This window comes from Neltuma alba, unplaced genomic scaffold, assembly GCF_004799145.2.
Source record: "Neltuma alba isolate B1F8T4 unplaced genomic scaffold, ASM479914v2 tig00011864_pilon, whole genome shotgun sequence".
NCBI lineage: Eukaryota > Viridiplantae > Streptophyta > Magnoliopsida > Fabales > Fabaceae > Neltuma > Neltuma alba.
Genome location: NW_021636468.1, coordinates 97970 through 124791, shown reverse-complemented (window position 1 = coordinate 124791; position 26822 = coordinate 97970). Strand labels below are relative to the sequence as shown.

At 35.2% G+C, this 26822-nt stretch overlaps 3 protein-coding genes across 4 annotated transcripts; all 3 read left to right on the top strand.

Moving 5' to 3' along the window:
• Positions 1–44: 44 nt before the first annotated feature.
• LOC114718718 (DNA repair protein RAD51 homolog) lies at positions 45–3045 on the top strand. Its single transcript, XM_028904134.1, has 9 exons — positions 45–225; positions 660–804; positions 887–997; positions 1115–1206; positions 1438–1532; positions 1617–1730; positions 2111–2240; positions 2427–2548; positions 2650–3045. The coding sequence occupies exons 1-9, from the start codon at positions 136–138 to the stop codon at positions 2771–2773; spliced, it is 1023 nt and encodes a 340-aa protein (XP_028759967.1). The 5' UTR covers positions 45–135; the 3' UTR covers positions 2774–3045.
• Positions 3046–3943: 898 nt separating this feature from the next.
• LOC114718728 (conserved oligomeric Golgi complex subunit 3) lies at positions 3944–14849 on the top strand. The gene is made up of 25 exons (XM_028904146.1): positions 3944–4114; positions 4408–4491; positions 4599–4706; positions 4875–4919; positions 5008–5082; positions 5188–5283; positions 5659–5736; positions 6211–6296; positions 6442–6508; positions 6667–6729; positions 6839–6940; positions 7078–7182; positions 7323–7415; positions 7905–7993; positions 8738–8957; positions 9990–10076; positions 10944–11060; positions 11156–11188; positions 11404–11490; positions 11570–11632; positions 12316–12432; positions 13044–13136; positions 13463–13588; positions 13955–14055; positions 14444–14849. The coding sequence occupies exons 1-25, from the start codon at positions 4031–4033 to the stop codon at positions 14571–14573; spliced, it is 2349 nt and encodes a 782-aa protein (XP_028759979.1). The 5' UTR covers positions 3944–4030; the 3' UTR covers positions 14574–14849.
• A 2170-nt stretch (positions 14850–17019) lies between these two features.
• Positions 17020–26454, top strand: LOC114718721 (AT-rich interactive domain-containing protein 4). Of its 2 annotated transcripts, XR_003737847.1 has the most exons (16): positions 17020–18552; positions 18642–18833; positions 19632–19685; positions 19893–19981; positions 20322–20592; positions 20705–20761; positions 21376–21407; positions 21631–21766; positions 21864–22037; positions 23026–23589; positions 23762–23899; positions 23975–24073; positions 24924–25024; positions 25139–25229; positions 25890–26047; positions 26129–26454. XR_003737847.1 is itself a non-coding variant. In XM_028904137.1 (15 exons), exons 1-15 carry the CDS (start codon positions 18397–18399, stop codon positions 25983–25985), a joined length of 2250 nt encoding a protein of 749 aa, XP_028759970.1. In that variant the 5' UTR covers positions 17020–18396; the 3' UTR covers positions 25986–26454. The 2 variants fall into 2 exon arrangements, 1 of the variants encoding a protein (XP_028759970.1); XM_028904137.1 differs by having other exon boundaries at positions 25890–26454.
• Positions 26455–26822: the final 368 nt, after the last annotated feature.

The window sequence follows — 26822 nt, the reverse complement described above, 5'->3', positions numbered from 1 at the left end:
TTTCCTCCATCGATGTGCATTCGGTCTTTCTTCCACTTTGCACAATTCGTGAGCTGCGTCTTCCTCTCAGTCTCATTCTCTTCTCTTTGCTTCTCTCTCTAAAGAGCTCGGGAAGAGTTTGAGTCTTGGTCAGAAATGGAGCAGCAAAGGCACCAAAAGGAGGCCCAACGGGAGGAAGCAGCTGAAGAGTTACAACATGGCCCTTTATCCGTTGAAGAGCTTCAGGTGATCGACATATTCAAAACGTAATGAATCTTAGCTCTTTTTTTAAAAAAAGAAAATAAATTAAGAATCAAGAATGCCTTTTGCCTAAATTGATACCTCAATTCCCAACTAATAATAATACCCACATGAGAGTCTTCGGTATATAAGGTGTTCTTGTTAGCAACATTAGGGTTCTTGGTTATCTTTTCTGTTCGTCTTGCCATCTCTATGAGGTCTCTCGAAAAAATTTTCTTTTTTGGTTTCTAAGGTCCGATTTGTTCTATTACTGTCATGAGCTTTCTTCTCTCATACCATCTTCTATTGCGGAATAACCGTGTTGCCTTGATCATGGTTAAATAGCCGTTCTCCCCTTATTAAAAAGAAAAAAAAAAATCCTCGTGATGCAAATTTGTTCCGCTCCGATTTGACAGTTTTCCTTTTAATCGTAATCTTAGGCATCGGGCATATCTGCTACCGACGTCAAGAAACTTAAAGATGCCGGTCTTTGTACGGTTGAATCTGTGGCTTTCTCTCCTAGAAAGGACCTTCTGCAGATTAAAGGAATCAGTGACGCTAAAGTTGATAAGATCATTGAAGCAGGCATGCATCCCCGATTTGATTCCTTCGATAACTCCTTCCAATATTGGCCCTTATATGTTTGTTCTCTCATTTTTGTTGACAGCTTCTAAATTGGTGCCGTTGGGTTTCACTAGTGCTGCCCAACTTCATTCCCAGAGGCTTGCAATTATTCAAATAACATCAGGATCAGAAGAGCTAGACAAGATACTGGAAGGTAGGAGTAAGACATGTTAAAAATTGAATTTATTCGATGTCAGCTTCACTAGTTTGTTGATAAATTCACGTTTTTCATTGTTAATGGATCATGACCTTACGCCGCTGTTTCTTCCAGGAGGGATAGAGACAGGATCTATAACTGAGCTATATGGTGAATTTCGATCAGGGAAGACTCAGTTGTGTCATACTCTGTGTGTCACTTGCCAAGTAAGTGCTTTTTTCATTTTGGTATTAGCTGTCATGCAAGTGCGTCGTGAATAAGTAGTCTTAACATAATTTAGGAGGACACATATAGACATTGCGTCATACTTTGTTTTTATATTTTGACTTAAACAAGGGGGAAATGAAATATCATGTTGCAAACTAGAAAATGAAAATTAGCAATGTAATTCAGTCATTGCATTACCTTAAATATCATTTGTTTTCTTGACATTTCAGTTGCCACTTGATCAAGGAGGTGCTGAGGGCAAAGCAATGTACATTGATGCAGAGGGTACATTTAGACCACAGCGACTCTTACAAATAGCAGACAGGTATAGCATTTTTTTTGACACGTAATGCCTACTTCATGTGGGATGCACCCAATACTGATGTCACATTGATGCTGATTGATGCAGGTTTGGACTAAATGGAGCTGATGTATTGGAAAATGTTGCCTATGCTAGAGCATATAACACTGATCATCAATCACGACTTCTGCTTGAAGCTGCTTCAATGATGGTGGAAACAAGGTGTGACCTGCAGTTTTTGGGGGGTCTGGTTTCAAGTATTGTAGTGCTTAAATGAGAGTAGCTTTTTCAATACGTTGAGCAAAGATACAGAAGTTAAATACAGAATAAATATCGTTGGTGACAACTGTTGGTATCTAATTGCATGCTTTAATGTAACATGTTGCTGCTTTCCTTATAGTATTTCATTGCTTTCTTCTCCTTTAGAAATTTAGAGAATCTGATTTGAATCCATCCAACTAGTTAATTTTACTTGAAAAAACTACGCGAGAATTAAAACTTCCAGCATATCTGCATCCTGGCGTGTCAGAATCAGACTCTCCTGCTATTTCTTTCGGGTGCATTCTAAATTACTTCTAAGCTTTAATCTTATGCGTTAACAGGTTTGCTCTGGTAATAGTTGACAGTGCTACTGCTCTCTATAGGACAGATTTTAGCGGAAGAGGGGAACTTTCTGCCCGGCAAATGCATCTGGCGAAGTTCCTTCGGAGCCTTCAGAAGCTAGCAGATGAGGTAACAGCCTACGGCTTATTGCCACTTCAGCTAATCTTATAGTTTAAAATAGTGCAAAGTTCTTTCTTAGGATGGCGGATAATTGATATTACCGGTGATTCTTCTTAATAACACAATTACTCTGGTTATTCCACGTCGCACACAATTTCTTGAGGCTGATAATTTGTTCTGCTGTCCTAAGTGTAGTTTGGTGTGGCTGTTGTGATAACCAACCAAGTAGTTTCACAAGTAGATGGTTCTGCAGTCTTTGCCGGACCTCAAATCAAGCCTATTGGTGGAAACATTATGGCTCATGCAACAACCACAAGGTCCGCACTTCAAAATATGAAGTTCTCTTTTCACGTCGCTTTCCTGATTAAGCCTTGTTCTCACTTTTGTCTGGAATCTGGATGTTAATTACTTGCCACAGGCTGCAGCTTCGGAAGGGCAGAGCGGAAGAACGCATCTGTAAAGTGATAAGTTCTCCTTGTTTGGCTGAGGCTGAAGCAAGGTTTCAGATATCTCCAGAAGGCGTTTCTGATGTTAAAGACTGACCCATTTCAGTAGCTCTGAGCTTTGTGGCTGTTTTTTTTTTTTTTGGGGGGGGGGGTTCATCATCTCATCTTGTAACTGCAAGTAGATTTACATTAATAATACGCATTTATGCTTTTTTTGTTCTGTATAGAGTCCTAGTTCGTCTTCATCTGTTGGTTTTGTCCCCCTCAAGTTCTCTCTTGCAGTTGGGAGAATTACACTGCTCTATTAATGAATGATGGGAGAGCACCGTTACGATGTAAACTAGAAATCCTTTTATTGAAACTTTTGTGCAGATTATGAAATGCTAAATTATTTTTAAATGTGATTTTTTGAACTCTGCCAAAACCATTGGCGCTTCAGATCCTCCGTAGCGAAATCGCAAATGTAGAAGGATCATTTTACCAAAAATAGGAACAAAAGCAAAAATTTACGGTATAGTTATTAAAAAAAAAGAAGAAAAATTATCCGTATCAACATGAGCTATACAATATACAATAAAGATTAATATTTAATTATTATAAATATGATAAACTAATGTTTTGGTAAAATATTTTTTTTTTGGAAGTTTATGTGTTTTAAAGTTAAGACATATAAAAAGACAAGAAAATTAGTATGAGAGAAATAATTTTTTATAAAATTATATTTGTAAAAGTTGGACCATAATTGATAATTCCCATGCTTTATGTCAAAAAACTCTTGCATATTTTATGTCATATATTGAATATGACTAATTTTTAATGTATAATAACATATTTTGTTTTTATATAAGAGTGAGTTTAAATTTTAATTTATTTTTAAATATAAAATTTTGATTCACTTTGTTTTTTAGATTTTTTTTTCAAAGTAGTTGTAATAATAATAGTTTTAGCTGATAAACTTGATTAATAAGAATATAAATAACTAATTTAATTATTTTTTTAATTTATTCAAAATAGTCAACTATATATTAAGAAACAGTAAATACCAATCAATTTAAATTGTGATTTTTATTATGAATTGTGACGTATTAATATTAATACGAACAATTAATATTAATTCTGACAAAAAAAAGAAAAAGAACCCATTTTTGCCCAATTGCGAATATTAAAGAATCCGGGGACTCTTTGGTAAAAAGAGAAACCAGGGACACTATCGAGAAGGAAACGCATCGTTTTGTTGGAAAAAGCATGGCTCTTTCTTCAACCGTCCGCGGCATGTCATGTTAGAAAGGGGAGCGAGAAGGGAGGAGGGGGGTGACGTCCATAGGAAGAAGACGACGACGACCGCAGGGAGAAATGGGAAGCCGGAATCCACCTCAAAGCCTTCCGAGGAACGCCGCCATTTCTAGAGGCTACAACTTCGCATCCACTTGGGAACAGGTTCTCTTCCTCCTCCTTCATCCTGTATCCTTTCCAATGTTTGGTTCACTTGCAGATCCCCTTATACTTGCCAATCCTTGTTTATTTCAAGATTTGAATCGAATTAATTGATTTTGAGCTCTTTTTTCTTCCGTTCTTCGGTCTACAATGGCTGAATTTTGTAGATCTCAGTACTTGCTAAGTTCAATTGCATGTAATGTTACTATAATTCATTTGCTTTCCATTTTATTCGATCAGATCTAAGAAATCTCCTGTAATTCGTATGCTCAATGTTATTTGATTCGTGCTTGCAGAATGCTCCTTTGACAGAGCAGCAACAGACGGCCATTGTATCGCTTTCTCATGCGGTTGCTGAGCGAGCAATGCCAGCCAAGCTGGTACGGCTTCGTGCTACTACCCGAACGCCTGTTTGTTTTAATTACTTGTAATTCTACTGGTTACATCACTAGAATTCATGTTGACATAATCTGAGTTTTATTTGTAGGTTGTAGATAGTGCATCAGTGCAAGAGATTGGCCTGACTGTTTCCACCAAGGATAAATCTCTGGATAACTCTGGAGCTATTGAGGAGGTTATGGTCAATACGAATCAGGTAAATTATTAATTGATTTGATCCTTGTGTCTACCCCCCCTTTTTTTTAAAATGATGATTATTGGACATTCTATAATGACTCTTGCGACCACACTGATAATTACTAGACCTTCTGAAGCTACTTCTTAAAGACACGAGTTTACATATGTGCTCTTCGCTTTCATGCAGTTTTACAAATGGTTTACAGACCTTGAATCAGCCATGAAGTCAGAGGTTAGCAATCATGATTATTAACTCCTTACGCCAAAGATTTAGATTTTGTGAATTTGTATATTATACTCAATTCATTCTCCTAATGTAGACAGAAGAGAAATATCAACACTATGTGAACACTTTAACAGAGCGCATACAAACGTGTGATGATATTCTCCGGCAGGTGAGTTATTCATTTATAGGTATGGTGCAGCAATCTCTTATGGTTATTATTATTATTATTTTTACTCATGTAATTTTTTTTTTTGGACTTTCTGCTCTTGTGCAGGTCGATGACACCCTTGATTTGTTCAATGAACTCCAACTGCAGCATCAGGCAGTTGCTACAAAGACTAAAACACTACATGATGCGTGTGACAGACTGGTGCGGTTTTATTGCTTATCACCTTAATTTGTTTTTTAGGATAGAAGGTTGGCCATAATGATTATAAAGGACATATTGGGAATTATGGCCATTGATAATCCAGGGGGCTGTATATCATCTGTTATCCCTTTAATTTCAAGGTCAGAGCATGAGACTTGGGTTTATGTGGATCCTTAACTGACAAATAAGGTGAAAAAGCAAATGGGAATTTAGGTTTTAGGTTTCTTTGCTGTGTTACCCTTGGGCTCAAAGTTGTATACATCTTCAGTTATCGTAAATCAGTTACATGCAACGCATTTTATAGAAAGCACCTTAAATTTCATTATAGGTTGATAGAACTGATTTTGTTGTGTTGCTCCTATTTTCCTGTTACAGCTTCAAGAGAAGCAAAGGCTGATTGATTTTGCAGAAGCACTTCGTAATAAACTCAACTACTTTGATGAACTGGAGAATGTAAGGTTTGACTGCTGGCTTGACTGGAGCTTTTGCTTTGGTTTACCTTCCGTTTCTTCATTTTCTTACAATCTAATAGATGGAATAAGCTATTGACTACTTAAAGAACATGAAATGCTGACAGGACACACAGAAGCTATATTCTTAGTGGTTAGGGAATCAAAACAGTGGCTGTAATGAGTGAGAACACTAGCCATTTCTTGTGGAACATGTAACTGATGTGACTTTTGCCTCTTTTTTAACCCCCTAAAAAAAACCTTAATGTGCCAATGTTTGCCTAGAGTCTATTTGCTGGTGTAGCGGGTAGAATATTTGTTACTTCAACATAAGATATAATTATATATGTTATCATTCGAGATTAATGAAGCCCCTAAGTCTGATTTTTTTTTTTTATTCAGAAGTTGAGGGTGTAGGGCAAATAAAAATTGTTGCGATAATATATCTGTTGTTCATGTTTTATTTTTTATCTTACAGGTTGCTACCAATTTTTATTCGCCAAATATGAATGTTGGAAATGAAAACTTTCTTCCACTTCTTAAAAGGCTTGATGAATGCATAACGTGAGTAATATTACATTTCATTCTTGTACTCTGTACCAATTGTGCATCTATACTATGTCAGTTATCTGCAGGTTTATGAGTTTTTGTAGTCAGCATTAGTATATGTCACATGAACAATTGTGATTTTTTTTTCCTCTTTGTATAGGTATGTTGAAAGCAATCCACAGTATGCAGAATCCAATGTCTACTTGCTTAAATTCCGGCAACTTCAGGTATATGAGTGTACGTAATACTTTTTTGCTTTTTAGGTACTTTTTAGCCAATAGAAGTATAGTATTGGTCCTTTATTGTTGGTTTGAAGTTATTTGTCATGTAAGATATGTGTTTAACTTTGAATAGTTTGGCTTTTGTCTTTATTTTGATTATACAGTCTCGAGCTTTAGGTTTGATGCGTTCTCATGTACTTGCTGTTCTAAAAGGCGCCTCCTCTCAGGTGAAGTTTATTTAACAAGTTAAGTGGATATATGCATACATGCATGCTTCAAGCCTATAAAAATTGGGAACTTAATGATTAAGTACATATGTATGCACCTCTACATCAGGTCCAAGGAGCTATTCGTGAAAGTGGGGGCAACAAAGCAAATGTCTCTGAGGGAGTAGAGGCATCCGTGATATATGTTCGTTTTAAGGCAGCAGCAAGTGAGGTAACCTTTTCTTTCTAAATTTCTAATAAATGTGTTTGATTAGTGGGCATTGGACAATTTTAATGTGTGTATTCTGGAGATCATTTTTACAGCATATTTCTTCACCTCTGGTTGATGAAGAATTGTACATTTTGCAGCTGAAGCCTGTGCTAGAAGAAATTGAAAGCAGGTCGTCAAGAAAAGAATATGGTCAAATCCTTGCTGAATGCCATAGATTATATTGTGAGCAACGTCTCTCTTTGGTGAGTGATACTTGTTTATTTATTTATTTATTTATTTTTTTGCCAGAATAAACATACATGTTTGCTTGTTACATATTTTCTGCACTCCTTCCTTTATACTGAATCAGTGATAGCAAGCTCCTTTATCATGTATCATTTAGATAAGAGGTATAGTGCAGCGACGTATATCTGAATTTTCCAAGAAGGAGGCCTTGCCATCATTGACTAGATCTGGATGTGCGTATCTCATACAGGTAACGTTTCTTTTCTTATATAGCAACTTGCTTTTGTTGTTTGCACTTTGCATATCATTGGTCCCTTGTTTGATTAAAATTTCTTTAATGTTTAATAAGGTATTTATTTAGTGATCTAAGATTGCTTAGTGACAAACTTGGTATTGTAATTTGAAATCAAAGCATCCATAAATTAGTGATTTCTCATGAACGCAAAATAGTTATTAAGATCATTTTCGAGGTTAACGGTGGTAGTTGCTACATTCAAAGTTGAGAAGATTACTTGCCAAAGTCTCAAAGTCAAGAGGATTCGATGATATGTTTCCAGAATAAACCTGTTGCACGTTTATACAAAGATTATGCACATTAAGCAGAAGAAATGAATGGGAATACATGCTATATTTTGTGTAATTTTTTGGTTTTATTTATTTGTGATAAATGTGAATTTTTAAAGCGTATAGCTTGAATCAGGTCTAGGTAAACTTTAATTGACTGTAATATTAACTGCAGGTGTGTCAACTTGAACACCAATTGTTTGATCATTTTTTCCCATCTTCTTCCAAGGATATTTCAAGTTTGGCTCCATTAATGGATCCCTTGTAAGTTTGTATTCCTAACATACAAGTTTAATTTAATTTCCTTTGTTTACTGTTTTCACAGAGTTTCTGGTACAAACATTTTCTGAATGCATTACTCCATATGCACGAACTTTGAAATATCAATTAACTATTCATACTGTTTAAGGTGCTACCATGCCAAATATATTTTGGCACTGGCGAGTGCACAAAATATTTACTTGCATGTGTAATGGTTTTGCAAAGGATTCAAAGCTCTTTTATATTGACGAGTTTGATATGTTTCTGCTCGATGTCCTTCGCCACTTGTGTGTTTGTCATATTTATCTCTTATTACAATATATATGTTAAAAAAATGAAATAGAAGGATATGAAATTGATGAATTAGGTTTTAATAATATTGAAAAACATTTTGGAATAGAAGGGTAGCCTTATATGTTGGAAATATTTCCTATGGCTGCTGCATTAACAAATAATTGTTATTATGCATGTCTGAAGTGCTGAAAATGATTGTGTCTAGCAAATGTTTAGCAATTTCCAAGGTGAGTCTAATAGTATGTGACATGAAAAGCAATAGAACATCATGAGTATGATGCTCAGCATTTGTCCAGATATGGCACCTTGCTCGGGTTGTTGATATTTGTTAGCTTCTAAGCCTTTCTTAACATATCTATTATGGTTTATTTTGAAATTTTGTCATCAGGAGTAAAATTTGTAAACTCCAAAACTTCTATATATAAATTTTGATTAGATAAAGTTTGCTTGCAGGTCGACATACCTGTATGATACGTTACGCCCCAAGCTTATCCATGAAACAAACATTGATTTTCTTTGTGAACTTGTTGATATACTTAAAGTTGAAGTCCTGGGAGAACAGCTTAGTAGAAGGAGCGAATCTCTAGCTGGTCTTCATCCAACTTTTGAGAGAATTTTAGCAGATGTGCATGAGAGATTGACTTTTCGGGCTCGAACACATATCCGTGATGAGGTATGCTTACTTTTGACTTCCCCTAACTTTCTTATGTTTTTCTTTATGCTGATGGAGAGACTTCTTTTTCGTTGGCTGGGATTCTAGAGCTCTGGTTGTTTTATCCATTACGATGCTGAAAGGAATTGGGGGGAAAAAAAAAGCTTACTTTTAATCTTAAGGTTGTTAAGACATCAAACTTGACTTGGTGGTTTGGAAATGTGCAGCTACCTGGTCAATTTTTGGATATCCAAATGTGAAACTTATTTTCAATATTGAAACATTTTCTAAATTTGAAAATATTTTACATTTCTGATTAGATTAAATGTGGTGAGTGGATCTTATTTTGAGGCATCTGGATGACAATGTTAACTAATTACCTTGGCTGACTATCAGTTGTCTTGAACTATTGCATTAAGAAAGCACTTGAATAACCACAACCATGTAAAATATATAATTAGGTTTTATATACCCAAGTCACAGTGGACGTGCTTGTTGAGGGATTTGACTGATGGAAAACCCTTGGGTGAAGTCTCGCAGTTGGTGTTGTTTCTTTTTCTTTTTCTTTTTTGCCAACGGTGTTGTTAGTACCACCTAATACATGATCTCTTATCGTATGAGTTCACTTGTCGGCTTTTGGCTGAATCACATGATTTTGAGCTAACAAATCCTCCTCCTCACCCCTTAGAATCCACACACTCCCAAAAACAAAAACAAAAAAAAAAAACAGCAAAATGGTATGTGATCATACTAACATTTGTTTTGAACATGGGTTGAAAAGTTACTTTCGTCTCCATTATTCCCCCTTTGCTAGCAAGTGGAGCCTTGCCACTTACTATTCCTCTGTAAAAAGGATTGGAATTTGAGCCAGGTGTCCTTGCTAGTGATTTGGCTTTATTTTAGGATTAAATTTTCAAAAATTGATTTATAACTTTTAACTGAGAATATCTTGTCCCTTGAAGTGTTTGTCATGACAACTAAAATAGCTCTTCCTAGTATTTTGATTCCTTGGAAGTTAAAAACCGTTTTTCTTTTTATTGGCTTTTTCTACAGATAGCAAATTTCATACCATCTGATGAAGACTTGGACTATCCTGAAAAGCTGAAGCTATCTTCTGAGAGTACATCAGAAACCAATTCTGTAAAGTGCCTTCCTCATCTATTTTTTATTTTAAATTGAATATCCACTTTGGTTCTTTTTACTAAAGATAAATATTTCTTGACGTATCTTCTATTGGTCTAGCTGGTTTAATGTTCATTAGACTACTTTCATTTATGCATGGGTGCTCACTTAATTCTCTGCTTCTTGAGGTTGTGAACTTGGGGACAGCTATAGTAGTTTATTTGAGTCGTGTTTCCGTGGTGTTAGGAGGCATAGGCATGATTAGGTAATCCCTATTTATGATTTTTTGACCTTTTTTCCTCTTGGGATATAAATTCTATCGAGCTAGAAACTGACATGGTTATGTACTCTTACAAATAAATTACCAGCCTTTGAAATATGATAGCTGAGATTGATAATTTGGTTTTGCCTCTATCCCATCTTCCTTCTGTCCCTCATTTTCTGACGAGAACGAAAGTTAAATATTGAGAGTTGTGAGTTTTTCAAATTATATCTCATATCCTTGTCTCTGACATGCATGTGCTTTTGTGGTAATGTGTATGTGATGTTAGAAAGCAGCTGTTACAGAGGTACTTAGTTTGCTAAGAATAACTAACTTGATCATATTCCCTATAGGTTATTTAAGAATTCAGACTGGTATAGCGCTCTGATAATTTGTTCATGTGAAGCTGCATGCAACACATGTAGGAAGGGGAATAAGCTTTGTTGCAGTGTTCTTTACCCTTAGTAGCGACTAACAAATTTTGAAACAAATTTAATTTTATTTGGCTGAATACAAGGCCCACACAATAAAAATCAGCAATCTGACAAGCATGTAGAAACATGACATTCTATCTGTCTATCACTTCATCTGTTGATCTTCTGTCATATGGTTTGAACTTGTAGGCCGATGACAACCCTGATGTATTTAAGACTTGGTATCCGCCCCTAGAGAAAACTATATCATGTCTTTCTAAGTTGTACCGTTGTTTGGAGTCTGCAGTTTTCACGGGTCTGGCACAGGTACTAGAGGCTTTATTACCTCTTAATTGCTTCTTGTCTTCTGTTTACGTCCTTTGTAAATTCTTAACAATTTGCTTTAAATTTTTTCTAATCAGGAAGCATTAGAAGTTTGCTCAACATCTATTCAGGTAAGTTATATGTCATCAAGATGATCGAATATTGTGATCATATTTAAATAATGTGATTAAGATATCCATGTAAAGGGGACAATATCGTATATTTTTAGAAGTGCACAACTTCTCTTAGTCATGGAAACTTTGGATGTGATTAAGATATGTTGGCATGCTCGATGGTTCCAATTGTACTTTGTTTTATAATCGGCCATTCCTTTTGTCTCCTATAGAAAGCAAGCAAATTAGTTGCAAAGAGATCGTCACCAATGGATGGACAACTTTTTCTTATAAAGCATCTTTTAATTTTAAGGGAGCAGGTAATCCTGTTATATGCTCTTCTCTTATGAATTTTTTCATTCATATTGTATTGTAAATAATCATCTTCTGGCCTTTCAGATAGCACCTTTTGATATCGAATTTTCTGTCACACACAAGGAACTTGATTTCTCTCATTTGCTGGTTAGTGTCTCTGAGCTTTATGATGCACTTCTTAATCTGAGAGCAATATGTCTGCTTTCTTAGTCTGATATCCTACTGTGGCATTTGAAGTTGTTTAGATTTCCTTTTTCTTAAAACCAGAAAAAGATGTAATGTAGGTAACATATAGTTAAGGGGTAATGTATTGCTAGTTGATGTTGGACTAGACGTAATGATTGATGTTTAAAAAGCAAACTATGGTTGGATCAAGAAATTATACTTGAAGTGTTCACATTTTTTGGGGATTTATAATTTGGAAAAAAAGGAAACAACTTGAGTGCAGTTACTTGTGTCTTTGCCATGATGTTCTCCAATTAAATCATGATAAGTGTGCCTTTTTTTTGTTTTAAAAAATAATAACATGAGAAGTTTATGGTTTTTGGGATACAATAGGTTCTCCGATTAAAACATGACAAGCTTATTGTTTTTCAACAATAGCATATCAAGTACATGATTTTTGTATGCTCATAATCAGGATTGGGCTTTTAGGCACTGTGTCAAGTAACTGAAAGGTAGTTGGAAATGGTCGTTTAGTAAGCTACTATAATTTTCCCGGAAAACAAAATGTTCACTGGGAATCCATAGGCAATTCCTTCATTAATTGTTAGGGTTAGTATTTGTTAGAAAGTTTGATTATGACAACTGCATATGAAATAATCTCTCAGGAGCATCTAAGACGGATCCTCAGAGGTCAAGCCTCACTGTTCGACTGGTCAAGATCAACTTCATTGGCTAGGACTCTGTCTCCAAGAGTTTTGGAAAGTCAAATTGACACCAAAAAGGTTTGTTACACGGCCTTGTTGATGTGATTTCTTCAGATGACTTGTAAAGCAAACCCCTTACTACCCTTCTGGTCACACTCTGCTACTGCCAGTGTTGTATTAGTATGAGGGACTTGTTGATTAGAAAACACATTATATAGACCTAATATTCCCCCACAAAAACTATGTTGTCTTTCTGCATATGCATGCATCCTTAAGAATAAGATTTAGAAACAAACATAAACAGTTATATGTGATTTTAGTTTTAATTTTTAATTCACTACACGCTGATCTGGCATCAGATTTTTCAGCTTGAATGTCACTGCAGCCACGAGCAACCACTTTCTTCTTCTTTTGAATTAGTTTCTCCATTTTTTAAGAGCCAATCAAATTCATCACTGAGCTTTTTTTACTGATCTTAGATTGAGTCATATATAATCATGACTGGAGTCTCTTGGATTGCTCAGGCACTAGCATTAATTGGTTTATTTCTTATGTAGATACGCTGCATACAGTGATAGGTGGTATAATATTATAAGAATTGGATACTTGCTGCTTACAGCGATGGCCAACTTCTGTAATAATAGAATATGTGGTATTTCACGTTTCGTTTGACATCCATTTTGTTACAGGAGCTGGAAAAAACCCTTAAAGCAACTTGTGAGGAGTTCATTATGTCAATTACTAAGCAAGTCGTGGATCCTTTGCTCTCATTTGTTACAAAGGTTTGTATTTCAGTCAACAAATTATTTGTTGCTTTATGAATCAGTGAAGTGAAATCAGAACAATGGCTTTCAGGCAAATGCCCTTGTAAAACTTTGAATTAACTGATTCTTGGGCCTTGATTCTCACGATTCTCAGGAGGCACATCTCGTGTCTTGATTACGCATGTTATCTCTTATCAATTTTATTCATGTAGTATTCTAATATCCTCCTTTCACTATTTTTCAGTCTTCTTTGTTATGAACACTGTTTTACTACAATCTCTGTGATGTCTTTATTTGTTATATTTAAAAATATGCTTAGCAGATTTTCGATTTTGTTTGTGTAGGTGACAGCAGTTAAAGTTGCATTATCCTCAGGCGGTCAGAATCAAAAGCTAGAGTCGGTTATGTCCAAACCCCTGAAGGAGCAGGCTTTTGCTACTCCAGATAAGGTGGCTGAACTTATTCAGAAGGTACTTCATCTGAGTTCGATTATTTATTTGACTGAGGAAAATATTATTCTGAAAGATTCCTCATGGAGAATTCATACTGCTTGTTAGCCCCTTTATATTATATATTTATATTGCTCGTTACCCCCTGTATGGTCTATATTAATTTTGTGCTTGTTAATGGCACCTCCGCCTGTATTTTCATTTGCTATTACTCGTTTGATTACTATGACCACTTTGGTTACTTTGTTTTTTTTTTTTTTTTTGCTTTAAATCCTTTCCTTTTATGCAGTGTGCATACAGAGAGACTTGCTTTTGGTGATTCAAGTTTAACATATATGTTATCTAGGTTCGACCAGTCTTCTAACAGATGCTTTTTGTTCTCAATAGGTAAGGACTGCAATTGAGGAGCAGTTGCCAGGGGTTATAGCAAAGATGAAGCTTTATCTGCAGAATCCCTCAACAAGAACAATTCTTTTCAAACCAATAAAGTAAGATAATACTCCTCTGGTCCTTAATATAGGACCCAATTCTTGAGTTGGTTTTGGTTCTAAATATAAGACCTATTTTTTATATTTATCAATTTTCTTTAAATTACCCTTGTGAATACTCTCTTAACCATAATCAAGTAGAAGAGGGAGAAGAGGTATTAAGAAAAATGATTATGGTGTTTTAGTAAAAATGTGTCACTTTTCTTATAATTAACTAACTTACTTAACTTTCTTAATCTAATCAAATTAGTTAAATGGGTTTTATATTAAGCACCAGAGGGATAAGTAAATGTAGGATAGCTATCTAAATGATTCAGAATATGTCACTAGCTTTCTAGTTATGCAAATTTAGAACATTACCCATCTGAAAAGAATTTCCCCTCTGCAGGACAAACATTGTAGAAGCCCATGCCCAAATACGATCCTTGCTGCAGTCAGAATACACCAATGAAGAGATCCAGGACATCAATATTATATCCATACATGATTTGCAAACTCAGCTTGACAATCTCCTATGATCTATTTGTAGAGGCCGGTGAATAACTTAATGCATGGGTTGGATGATCTTGAACATTAAGACTTATGTTTTGTATTGTCTCTATATTCATCTCCAGTTAAAATTGTAGAATTTTTTGCGAGTTATAGTAGGGTTTTGGTTTTGCTGCGGAGCATCTGTGCCATTTTTTACATTGGTGAGTTTTATGTTGTACATTTTACATTTTATTCCTCTCGTCATCTTCTGGACCTTAAGATAATATTGGAATGAAGCAACCAACATTATACTTGCCTTAAAAGGGGTTTTACTGGCTTTTTGTTACCGTCGCGGTCGGAACTGCCAATCTGATTAGCGGTTAAAAGTCGCAGTTGATTAGAATTTTTCAGTTCAAATTTTCTCAAGGTGTTGAGGTGGTCTTTCGAGATCTATACATGGAATTGCCCACTGTTAGTGTGGGACAAGTATTTTTGAAAGCCCTTGTTGGTTTGGGAAAAAAAAAAATTTTAGTGCACGCTGATTTGAATTGATTCATTTTTTAAGACTGATTGTTTTTATAATTTTTATTAAAATAAATAAATAAGCAACTTGATCTGACCATCTCGAATCAGCTTGACTTGGGCTTGATTTTAAATTCAAAGTTCGATATAAATTTTTGTTGAAAATTATAAAGGGTTAATGCTTAATCTGACCGAATACTTATAAAATTTTAAGGATGCGTCTGGTCTATTACTATTAGTAAACAATTTTGTATTGTTTATCATTTTTTTATAATTATATTAACTCCCCCATTCTTGTTCTTGAGGTATAAGGCTACCCTGGCTATACAATTTTGCTTCCTTTGCTTTTCTGGCAGTTAACAGACGCGAGGTTAGGATAAGAAATAGAATTAGGGAAAAGCCATTTGGTTTGAATGTTTGCTTAATCCTGTGGAAAAATCACACTGGTGAGCAATAAGACATTTTTCACAATAGCAAATCTAGTCCAATGATAAACAACACTTGGGACTAGTATGCCGTACAAAGAAGTGATCGCAACTTTCAATTTCAATTCAGGAGCCAGTGGCCTGGTGCCACAATGGCACTAAGCATTTTCTTTGAAAAGGGAAGGTTGAGTTTTATCTTTGGATGAGTTATAACTTATACCTCTTTGTAGGCGTGTCGTGTGTGAATTTCCTTCCTTACAAGAGAAGATTGTGGATATAGGTGCGCACGCGTGTGATTGCCCTTTACCCCCCCCCCCAAAAAAAAAACAAATTGTGGAGGGAATATTAAAATAAGATTTCTAAAAAAAAAAAAAAAGATTTCATGTACTACTTCTGCTCTAATTATAAGATCTTATTTGTAGTATACAAATGAGATCTTATAATTAAGACCGAAAATAATATTTCCTATGTTCATTGATTTGTGTGTTTGGAATGCTGGAAACCCGCACAATATTATATGACCTAATTATAAAAATGATAGTGATAGCAAATGAAAACACTGCTCGACCGTTCTTTTTTCCCAATCCCAAGTGAGTTTTTCCCCCTGCCTTTTCTTAAAATGTCGTCCTTATATTTGCTGAGTTTAACCCTCTAGCCCTACTCAATAATTATTGATGGTTGAGTAGAAATCTAACCATTTATTTAACTATCAATTATTTTATTTATATTTATTTTGACCTATTACAAATAAATACTGCTTCTGATTCTAATTATAAGATCTTGTTGAAAACGAGGTCTTATAATTAGGATAGGAGGTAGTAATAATTTGCCTTTATATTTTCTCAGCACTAATTGATATGTTGAGATCATATGATCATACATTTTATATATATGTTATTTATATCCATATCTCACATAAAAATTCATAGAAACTGCACTTTTACAAGCAGAGATTGGTGCATCTCACATTCTCACCTCATCCGGTCTAAAAAATGGGTTCATAATTTAATGTATTTTCGTGTTTTTATGACATAAGATTAAAAAATGTCATATTTTCTTCACTTTTTTTAATTTTCCAAATTAATAAAATATCAATATGTATATAAGAGTAAAATTACGGAAAATAACTTTTTTCTTGCGAACAACCAATTTTTACTATAAAATCTAAATAACCAGAATATTCATAAGCCACATAGTTTGATTATCTCTTGTAGTATTTGATAGAACATTAAAAAAATTAATTTTTTAATATTTTGAAATTAAATAAGACACCAATGTATGTAAAAGTAAAATTTCGAAAAAAAAAGTTTCAGTTATTAACTTATTATGTTGGGCAAAAAAAAAAAATCGTATCCGTTATTTACAGTTACACCTTCACGCGCGAAAAGGCCCACGTTCCCTCCAATGCTTGAGGCTTAGCTGATTCACAGATTCTGGCGTTCTGCTATCTGGTCGGGTCCAAGAAGCGCTACTATGAACCGACCCCGGTTACCTCTTTTTGCTTCCTTAGCTTTTCTCTCTTAATCCAATGTTATTAATCAATTAAAACTTCATTTCTTCGAGGTGACAGATCATAGGCAACGACGCTACCGGGTCCCGCAAATTCAAGTGTAAAGTTAGTTAATAGTCTGATTCATCGACGCCATTACCCAATGAAGATCCTTTACCGTTGCTTACTAACGTAGATAGGATAAACGTTGTTCATCACCTTTTTCAATTTTGTTTCTGATAATACTGTTTTTGGTTTATAGCGTCGGAATCTAGGTGCTTAAAGGGAGCAATAGAAAAAGCAAGATTAAACCAACAAATACCCAGTCATAATCTGTGAGCTAAAAGACACGAACAGAGGGAGTGAGAGGATAAAGAATTAGAATTAGCGAAAAGCCATCTTGTTTAAGGTTGCCATTGCTTTGTAATAGGGTAATATGTTGATGTTGTTGAGTACAAATAATTATAATATCCGAATATCGTGGGCATCATATGTTTTCAAGAGAAGTCGAATCAAGTGTGAAAGAGATTTATTTCTTTTATTCTGTTATCATCAATATCTCAATTCTATATTTTTTTGGGTTCTTTTTTGAGTTTCCTGATTTGTTTGGAGTTTAATGTTTATCGAAAAGCTAATCAATCTCGTACTGTCGTACATACGGTTTATGGTTTTAATGTATTCGTTGATTTATTGTTTTGACCGAATCAGTTGTGTTGTAGAGAATTCAAATGCATTCGGGACTGTGGTAAAAACTGTCGGTTTTTTTTCTGTCTTCTCGAAACCAAACAAGGCGGATGATTTTTAATCAAAGCATTACTTTTTTTTTTAAGATCTTATAAATTGATTTTCGTTTCTGCGGATGATTTTCTTTAAAATTAAAATAGGGCTTGACCATGATTCATTATTTGTGTATGAAAGCGAACGACGAGATCTTTTGATGTTTCGATTTCATATAGATTTCATTGTCCTCATAACCATCCCATAGGACTCTTCACTCTTTCAACTTTGTGCATCGTTTCGATTAGGGTTGGACTGTTTCTTTTGGCTTTTTCGCCTAGTAATGGCGGGTTTTACCTCGTTTTGACTATTTAGGTCGCTTTTTTTGCCGCACTAGTATCTTGGTCGCCGGATTTTCTTCTATTTCAATGTGTGCGTTACATTTATTAACACCAATTCCAGGTTTCATGGAACAAAGGTGGAGTTTTTCATTCTCAAGTTTGTTTCTTTTGGTTTAGTCGGGATCCTGACGAGGAGTTGGGAGGGGGTTCTTTTGAATTTTGATTTAATTATTAATACGGTGGTGCTTTCAAGGCTTTGGTTGAGATAAGCTAGTTGGTGGAGCAGCACTAATTCTAGCATTTTTTCCCCCCCTTTTGTGTGAGAGTTGGTTTTACTTTCTAATTCATAATATTTGGAGAAGTCTGCTATGAGTACATGATGTTCAATGCTCAGGGTCCTGTGAAAAAATCTAGTCTCCTTGCCATCCTCAGTGGAAATTCTTGTGACAATAAACAAAAGCGGAAACAGGATGATTTTCAGGATCAATCTCCGTACCCCATTCCGGAACTTACTTCATCCGGGCGTCTGGAGGTGATTATTGAGTTGCTCTGCTTTTGCAGTTTTTGTTGCTTGAATAAAAATTGCAGCTAATCAAATACTTTCAATTTATGTCAATGCAGGTTAATGTTTTGATCAAACCAACTGCTGATGAACTTCATCGAGTTTTTGAAACATTAGAGCCAAATTTTGTTTACCTGCAAGGCGAACAGCTAGAAGATAACGAGCAGATTGGGTCCCTAGTATGGGAAGATGTTGATCTGTCTAGCCCAGAAGCCTTATGTGGATTATTTTCTTCCAAGTTACCTAATACAGTGAGTGTTTTGTTCTGCTTTCAGCTATGCTCACCTTGCAGTGGAGGAAAAAAACCTTAAAGTAGATTTTTGTGAGATCAGTTTCTGTTATTTCTACGTCTTCTGAATTTTACCGTTGAATACATGGTTATATGTGTATTACTATGTTTAGACAGAACATATTAAACTTATATCTGAGACATTTTCAGCTATGTCATGAATTTATGGTTTCATCTGGTAAAAGCGTAAGCACGTTGTTAGTAATAGAGGGTGAGTAAGATTTTCAGAGAGATCATATTCTTTGATGAATTATTCACTTCCACTTCGAAAGTTGACTTTTGACTTCCAGAATTGGCAAATACGACGGAAAAGTAATTGGGGGACATGATATATACGTGTTGATATGAACAATACACAAATATACATGCCATAAATATTTATTCTATATGTAATATAAAGTTTATAAGAAGTCATATTATTCATACATAAGTTATGAATAGTGCAGCTCACTTACTCTGTGTAAAGGGCTGACCCACAATCTAGTGATATATTATTTAGTTGTAGAGACTGTAATAATATTTGGGCAAGCTTAACGGATGAAATGTCCTTTCAGTAAATTAAAAATTCTGGCATTACCTTTAAAATTTTGGGCTTGCCTTTTCTTATGGACCCATGTCCCCTTCTTTATTTGGAACAGACTGGATTATATCAGCTAGTAGTTCCGTGGTTCAAATCATACAGTCAAAAGAGCCTATGGCAGCCTTAGTAGTTTCTCTTTAACAATATTTTTTATAACCCTACTGCATGATGCTTTTGCAGGTTTATTTGGAAACTCCTAAAGGAGAAAATTTGGCAGAGGCTCTCCATTCGAAGGTCACAATGACATGGGAAAAAAAGAATTAGCATTTTCTCTGATTTTTTAATCGAATTTGACAAAAATAAAAGATGCAGGTTTAAAAAACTAATGCGATAGTCATTATGCTTGGACGCTTAATGAAGACTAAAAAGATGAGATGCTGTGTGATTATCGTGCATCCTTCTAATGGAAAGTTATTAAATTCATAATATCTTTTTTGGCAGGGAATTCCTTACACAATATATTGGAAAAGCGAATTTTCAAAGTATGCTGCATCACATTTTCGTCAAGCTTTTTTCTCAGTGGCACAAAGGTAGTCATCTACCAGGATGCTGTCATATTTTCTTTCTTGCTGGTGCCTGTGTTTATTCCTGCTTGGTGGTGGATGAATGATTGGGCCCACAGATTTTTTTCTTTTTTCTTTAACTGATGGATTTTGGTCTCAAACCGTGAAACAATGTCATAAGGAATGTAATGGTACAAAATTTTCTATATTTGCGTCCATTTGCTGCAAGTGGGAGCTTTCATCCATTGAGTGCAAATCATTTTCTCTTATCTCTCATATTACTTGAAGCTTGATGAAGAGCACTTGATTAAACTGTATAATATGACTTTATGTTTTTTTCCCTGACAGTTGATATTATGCTTTGCAGTACCTCCAGCCACACATGGGATGCTTTCCAGCTTGCTCTTGCTTCTTTCAAATTATACTGTTTACAAAACAATGTCTCACCTTCAAACGGCATGAAGAGCAGAAGCAAGCTTGGGCCACGAATGTTTGGTGACCCTCCTAACATTGATATTGCTCCATTTGAAGCAGACACGAATGGGGAAGAAAACTCACCTGAGACTATTTCTGCTCTGAGGATTTATGATGATGATGTGAACATGAGATTTCTTGTGTGCGGAGTTCCCTGCATGCTGGTAGGTCAATTAATTTTCTCCTTTTGATGAATTTGCTTGCAGTAATACTTCACATTTGTTTACGTATCACTAACTGTTTTCCCTTTCTTCTCTTCTACCCTCTGCAAAAAAGGATGCTTGCTTACTGGAATCATTGGAGGACGGTCTCAATGCTCTCCTACGTACAGAAGTAAGTTCTTTTGCATAGGTTGGTTAGCATTTTCTTCCTCTGTGGATTCTAGATCACATTGTTTTTCCGTTGGCAATGTAACTTCTCATATAGTTTGATGTATGAAAGAGATAGGGTCTAATTTGTACAGGCTTTCCCTTAATCAGAAGTGTCAAATCAAATTCCACTTTGACGATAATATAAGCTAAAATGTGGAGTGATGTTGTCATTTTTGAAGAACATAGTAAAGTCCATGTTGCATCATCCATTCCACCATTTTGACTCTGCAATCAACATAAATCTAGTTTTTTATTTATTACTCTAGATATGCATGCACCATTTTAGAACTGATTTACCTCCATTCTTGATCTTCAATGAGACCAAATTTCTCTTATGATTGAATTCAACGTAATTATCAAGTGGAAGTGCTGAGACATGTTGCAACATAATTAGCATATTACATAATGGATCTCCTGCTTAAAAGTAAATAGCTTCAGCAATTCAACTGTTTAATTTACGATATGCTATTTTTGGCATCAAGTCAGTGTCTGCGTATTTTAGTGTATTGGAATTGGGGATTTTCTTCTAATTGGATTAGTTGATTTTTATGTTTTCCCTTTATGGCTTTTCTGCAGATACGGGGATGTAAACTTCACAACCGGACAAGGTAACTTCATGGTTTTTGTAGTTGATATATAACAAGCACATGCTTCTTATAATATTGAGTGGATGATCCTTGGGTGACTGGTATATGTTTGGTGATCCACATGTACACTTAATTATTGAAGTTTTATAATATTTTGTTTGGATGTTTCATGAGTTATTTATTTATGTTTTACTTTGTAGTTTATTCTATTTGTTGATTTCTCTTTTTATTGTATATTTTATAGTGCCCCACCACCTCCTCTTCAGGCAGGGACATTCTCACGTGGTGTGGTAACCATGCGTTGCGATATATCCACATGTAGTTCGGCTCATATATCACTCTTGGTGTCTGGTAGTGCAGATACATGCTTTAATGATCAGGCAAGGGTGAACAATTTTGTCAGGATTTGATCTTCCGTATATGGGTTCTTTGTATTTTTACTTACCGGCCGACATTTTTTTCCTCCTTTCTACTCAGCTTTTGGAGAATTACATAAAAAAGGAGCTGATTGAGAAGAGTCAACTTGTTCAAGCATCAACTAATTGTGAAGAAAGCGACTTACCTTCCTCTGAGCCTCGACGGTCAGTCTCAATAGCTTGTGGGGCTAGTGTATTTGAAGTTTGCATGCAGGTTCCTACGTGGGCTTCACTGGTTAGTCTCTCAAGGCTTCTTCTGTTTGCTTATAGTTTTGCACCCGCACTCATAATGGATATTTATGCATTATTTTGTTCAACTTAGGGAATTATTTTCTAGAACACGTGCGGTGTACTTACCAGAAAATTAATGTCTAGTCTTACACTGTGTTCAGCAGGAATTTAGTTAATGGTTTGTGTTGTTCAATGCAAAAGTAAATCCATTTCGATAACTGGTGCATAAGTAATGACATAAGAGAATCCTGCTAATTATAAATATTTAAAATTTTCTAAATATTAATATTTCTATTTCATTTTATTAGAATATTTAATTATAATATTCTTTTTGAATAAAATGGAATATGAATATAATGAATAGAATATTATTTATTTAATTTATATTATTAATTTTATATTTACGTATTAGAATTTTGAATTTAATTTTAATAGATAATATTTTTAGATTTAATTTAATATTTATTTTTATTCTAAATGGATTTTCTATTTAGAATTTATAAATAGAAAAATAAATAATAAAAAAGAAAGCCAATTAGCTATTCAATCTAACTAATAGCAGCCCGTAGACTACCCAAAATGAATATTTATTATTTGACTCATATCCTGACATAAAAAGTCCAATGGGAGCAATACTTGAAATAGCAATCCATAAAAAAAACACTGATATTGAGATCAGCTAAAACAAAGTTATAGCCAAAAGGAATTATTGTATGATAAGATTTCTCTATTTTATTTCATTTAAGCATGCTGGTGCTTTGATCCCTTTTCCTCCTCTTTTATTACTTTCATTTCTCTTGATACGATTTTCTTTTATATATATGTTGCCTTGTTATAACATTGTATTACCATAGCATGGTGAAAAACAACCTGTACGTTAAATTGGTTTGACCCTCTCAGCTAGCTTAATTATGTTAACATGATCTTGGATGGAGTTTCTTTGATACGGGATATTATCTTTTGACCTAGAGCTTCTTGAAATTTTTTCTCAGGTTCTGAGACAGGTTGCACCAGAAGTGTCATACCGCAGCCTAGTTATGCTGGGAGTAGCCAGTATTCAAGGATTGCCTGTTGCATCATTTAGGAAACTTGATGCTGAACGTCTCCTTTACTTTTGTTCAAGGCAGTCGGAAAAAAATTGCCTTAATGACTCCATTTCTTATGAGCATCCTAGTTGGCTGATTCCTCCGCCGCCTACTCAAAAAAGATCAGGGCCTTTCTCTGGAATAAAGTCCGTCAATTCTTGTAGCCTTCAAGTCAGTGATAGTGGTAACAATAGAAAGAAATTGAACATTGCTGCAATGAGGCCAATCCCTCACTCAAATTGTCAGAAGATTCAACCTTTTTCTGGATTATCTGAGCGGGAAAGGCTTGATGGAGAACGTGCAAAATCAAATCTGCCGATGGCTCTAACGAAGCACCATGGTGCAGGCTCTAATCCAGTCACAAATAGGAAATCTTCAACTTCCTTTCAGGCTCAGCAGATCGTTACATTAAATCCACTACCCATGAAGAAGCATGGTTGTGACAGAGCTCCAATACGGACCTGTTCAGAGGTAAGTTGTTCAGTTTCCGCTTCATCTTTTTTAACCTTTGCTTCATTTGTTTTGCTATCCTTATCCCAACACCCAATGTGAGATATTATCATGTGCTTGATGCAATTTATTTCCCAGTCAAGAATTCTATATATTAGCTATTTTCTTCTTACTGTGATGCACTTTCTGGCAGGAGGAATTCTTGAGAGATGTCATGCAGTTTCTTATCCTTCGTGGGCATTCTCGGCTAATTCCGCCAGGTGGTCTTTCTGAATTCCCTGAAGCCATTCTGAATGCTAAACGCCTCGATCTTTTTAACTTGTACAGAGAGGTAAACCATTTGATTTGGTTAAGCTAACTGCATGGAAACCGAAGGAAGTTATTTTAACGAACCTATATATTTCAGGTGGTATCGAGAGGAGGGTTTCATGTTGGGAATGGCATCAATTGGAAAGGACAAGTTTTCTCAAAGATGCGGAATCACACTTTAACAAATAGAATGACAGTATGCAACCATATATCTCTGTTCCCCCCCCCCCCCAAATCTCTGGTTCTTTGTGAGAAATTGTCCTCAGATTCTTGCATAGATCATTTTCTAGAAATTGTCCTAGAATTTTGTTGAAACTTCCCTCCTCACATGTGCAATTCTCTTGGGGGAACGCCACACTGCTTTATTGTTCAGTCTTTACACTTTTGCTTGCGAATAATGCAGTCTCAAACGTAGTATCTGTTATCTCTTTCTTCATATGAAGCATTCAGATATTTATCTTACTTGGCAACTGCAATGCAGTATGTGGAACAGTTGCTGGAAGCTGCTTTCTTCTTCTTTAGTTCTAATTTATTAATTTCCACTGGGAGAAAGAAAAGCTGACTTCTGGGAAGTAAATTATTTGGTGATTAATAACTCCTCAGGTGCAACTATTAGTGGAGTTCCATTAAATGCCATTATTTATATTAGACACGCCCCTGTATATCAGTGAATGCTGATATAGTATATCAGACAATCATATGCTCCTTGAACTATCTCCTAGAGGGGAAGCTATATTGCATGATCCGTTGATCCATCCATCATGAGGAATTTATGTTTGCTTCAGTGCCTTCTGAGCCCAACATTTAGTATGAGAATAGCTATGTTTATTGCATATATCTTCATAAAATGAAAAATAAGACAACTACTTGCAAGAAAATCCTTCCTTGTTGTTTATCCGAGCTTTATGCACAAATTGAGGAAGGCAACATTCTGGTATTGGTTGTATTTTGTATGGCATCTTCTTTGCTTACTATTGCTTGGTATTTCTTGGATCCCACATACAGTGAAATCTTGGAGAAATTAACTATTTTCCTTTTGCTTTCAGGGTGTTGGCAATACACTTAAAAGACATTATGAAACTTATCTTCTGGAGTATGAACTAGCTCATGATGACGTGGATGGAGAGTGCTGCTTGTTGTGCCGCAGGTCTTTCTTGCTCTTGTTAATAATTAGATATTGAAAAATTAAATTAATCTTTAAATTTATTTTCACTAAATTCGGTCTGATTGACTATCAATTACGTTTGGTTTGGGGCAACAGTAGCGCAGCTGGTGATTGGGTGAATTGCGGGATATGCGGTGAGTGGGCTCACTTTGGCTGTGATAGGCGTCAAGGACTTGGTGCATTTAAGGTATCACTAGAATTTGACTTTTAAGTGGATGCTAAATTTGAGAAATGAATTGCATGTGTAAGTCCCTTTGGAGAGCAAGATTTTCATGGTCCTATTTTCCATATCACTATTAATTTGACATGATCACTTAAGTAAGAGCAGAATTGTAGCCTCTCCCTAAAACTCTAGGAAATGCTATTGTTTGGGTGGCTTTTGATTTTTCGGTTCTTTAAAGAATATCAGCAACTGTATTTGTTCCTCTTGAATGACAGTGAAACAAATATAGAGAAGGATTAACCAAATTTGAGAAATTCAGGTAGGAGAAAGTAAAGAACTAAGGTGAAGTTTGATGCATGAAAATTTTAATTTTCCAAGTACTTGGAAATATATTCACCAGATATGTGAACCGCTAGGGGCATGAAAAACTTGTAATCAATGTATCTCCTGAAGAATTCCGGTTTTTTAGTTATCTAAATCTTTTCAAGTTCCCAAATACTTGGAAAAACAGGTTGTCCACGCATCAAACTCCACCTAGGTGAATTCCAATGCCCAGAATGAACTTTAGTGTCACTGTGCATTCTTGTTTCCTTTAGCAAAATATAGCTGGATGAGACAAGCTGAGATCGAGGTAGTAAAAAACTGTGTACAAGTTATTCTTAACGTATGTGTGTTGAATCGCAGGACTATGCTAAAACGGATGGGCTAGAGTACGTTTGCCCACATTGCAGCATTTCAAATTTCAGAAAGAAATCTCAGAAAACTTCAAACGGATATTAACTGGCCAAGAGTGCTTCTCTTTCTGTGAGAATCTTATCTCTCACACACACTCAACTGATGAGGTGGGTTTTGACGAATGTAATTTTTTTTTTTTTCCCTTCTCGTTAACCCATTTGCATTTTGCCCTTGTTATGGTCAAACAGGGAGCTGAAGTTCTTCAGCATCACTAATACATGAACAAGGAAATCCTTGAATAGGTTTCTAGCAGGATTATTTTTCCTCAACTAAATTGATTTATAGTTACTTATTTAGATGTAAAGAGTGTTTATATAATTACTTAGTGAAGTTGTTGTCAAGTTCTCGTTTGCATCATCTTCATGTTGCAATCTTCCCAGTAGTTTGGCTGAGTTTGCGTCGCAAACATTTGCATGTGATGTCTGATGAAGATGTGGGTGAGTTTAATCTCTCCATATGATCGTAGGTTGCAATTACAGTGTATCCAAAGGATTGTCCGTATCGAAAATGTTCATTTCCTCCTCCAACTGTGCACTAACCTTTCTCGTCTCATATAACTTGTGTGTCCAGATTCTCTTTCCTTTTTAAAATTTTGTAAATGCGCCTTGACACACAAAACGCTGAGCATAACTAATTATTGAGGATTTGAATTCACAATCTCATTTTAAAAAAAGAATTAACAAAGGTGTTTAATGTCATTAGTTTACAAGATGTCAACTTTTAAACCGAGTTCAACTCGAGCAGTCCCACACAATACATAGGATGTGATTAAAATTGTACTTTTCACGCGTAGTAAATGGAAAATGTCTTAAAAAAATGGGAACATGTCTAGCGTAGCAAACTTCTAGTATTTAACCGGACTCAAATCATAAAAATTTGTTT

Excerpts from the sequence above, each read along its gene's own strand:
- LOC114718728 (XM_028904146.1), top strand. The coding sequence starts at position 4,031 with ATGGGAAGCCGGAATCCACCTCAAAGCCTTCCGAGGAACGCCGCCATT. Across the intron at positions 5,083-5,187 it reads GTGATGATATTCTCCGGCAG|GTCGATGACACCCTTGATTT; the intron begins GTGAGTTATTCA and ends GCTCTTGTGCAG. Across the intron at positions 14,056-14,443 it reads ATTCTTTTCAAACCAATAAA|GACAAACATTGTAGAAGCCC; the intron begins GTAAGATAATAC and ends TCCCCTCTGCAG.
- LOC114718718 (XM_028904134.1), top strand. The coding sequence starts at position 136 with ATGGAGCAGCAAAGGCACCAAAAGGAGGCCCAACGGGAGGAAGCAGCT. Across the intron at positions 1,533-1,616 it reads CTCTTACAAATAGCAGACAG|GTTTGGACTAAATGGAGCTG; the intron begins GTATAGCATTTT and ends TGATTGATGCAG. Across the intron at positions 2,549-2,649 it reads GCTCATGCAACAACCACAAG|GCTGCAGCTTCGGAAGGGCA; the intron begins GTCCGCACTTCA and ends TACTTGCCACAG.
- LOC114718721 (XM_028904137.1), top strand. The coding sequence starts at position 18,397 with ATGATGTTCAATGCTCAGGGTCCTGTGAAAAAATCTAGTCTCCTTGCC. Across the intron at positions 19,686-19,892 it reads CAGAGGCTCTCCATTCGAAG|GGAATTCCTTACACAATATA; the intron begins GTCACAATGACA and ends CTTTTTTGGCAG. Across the intron at positions 23,900-23,974 it reads TTTTTAACTTGTACAGAGAG|GTGGTATCGAGAGGAGGGTT; the intron begins GTAAACCATTTG and ends TATATATTTCAG.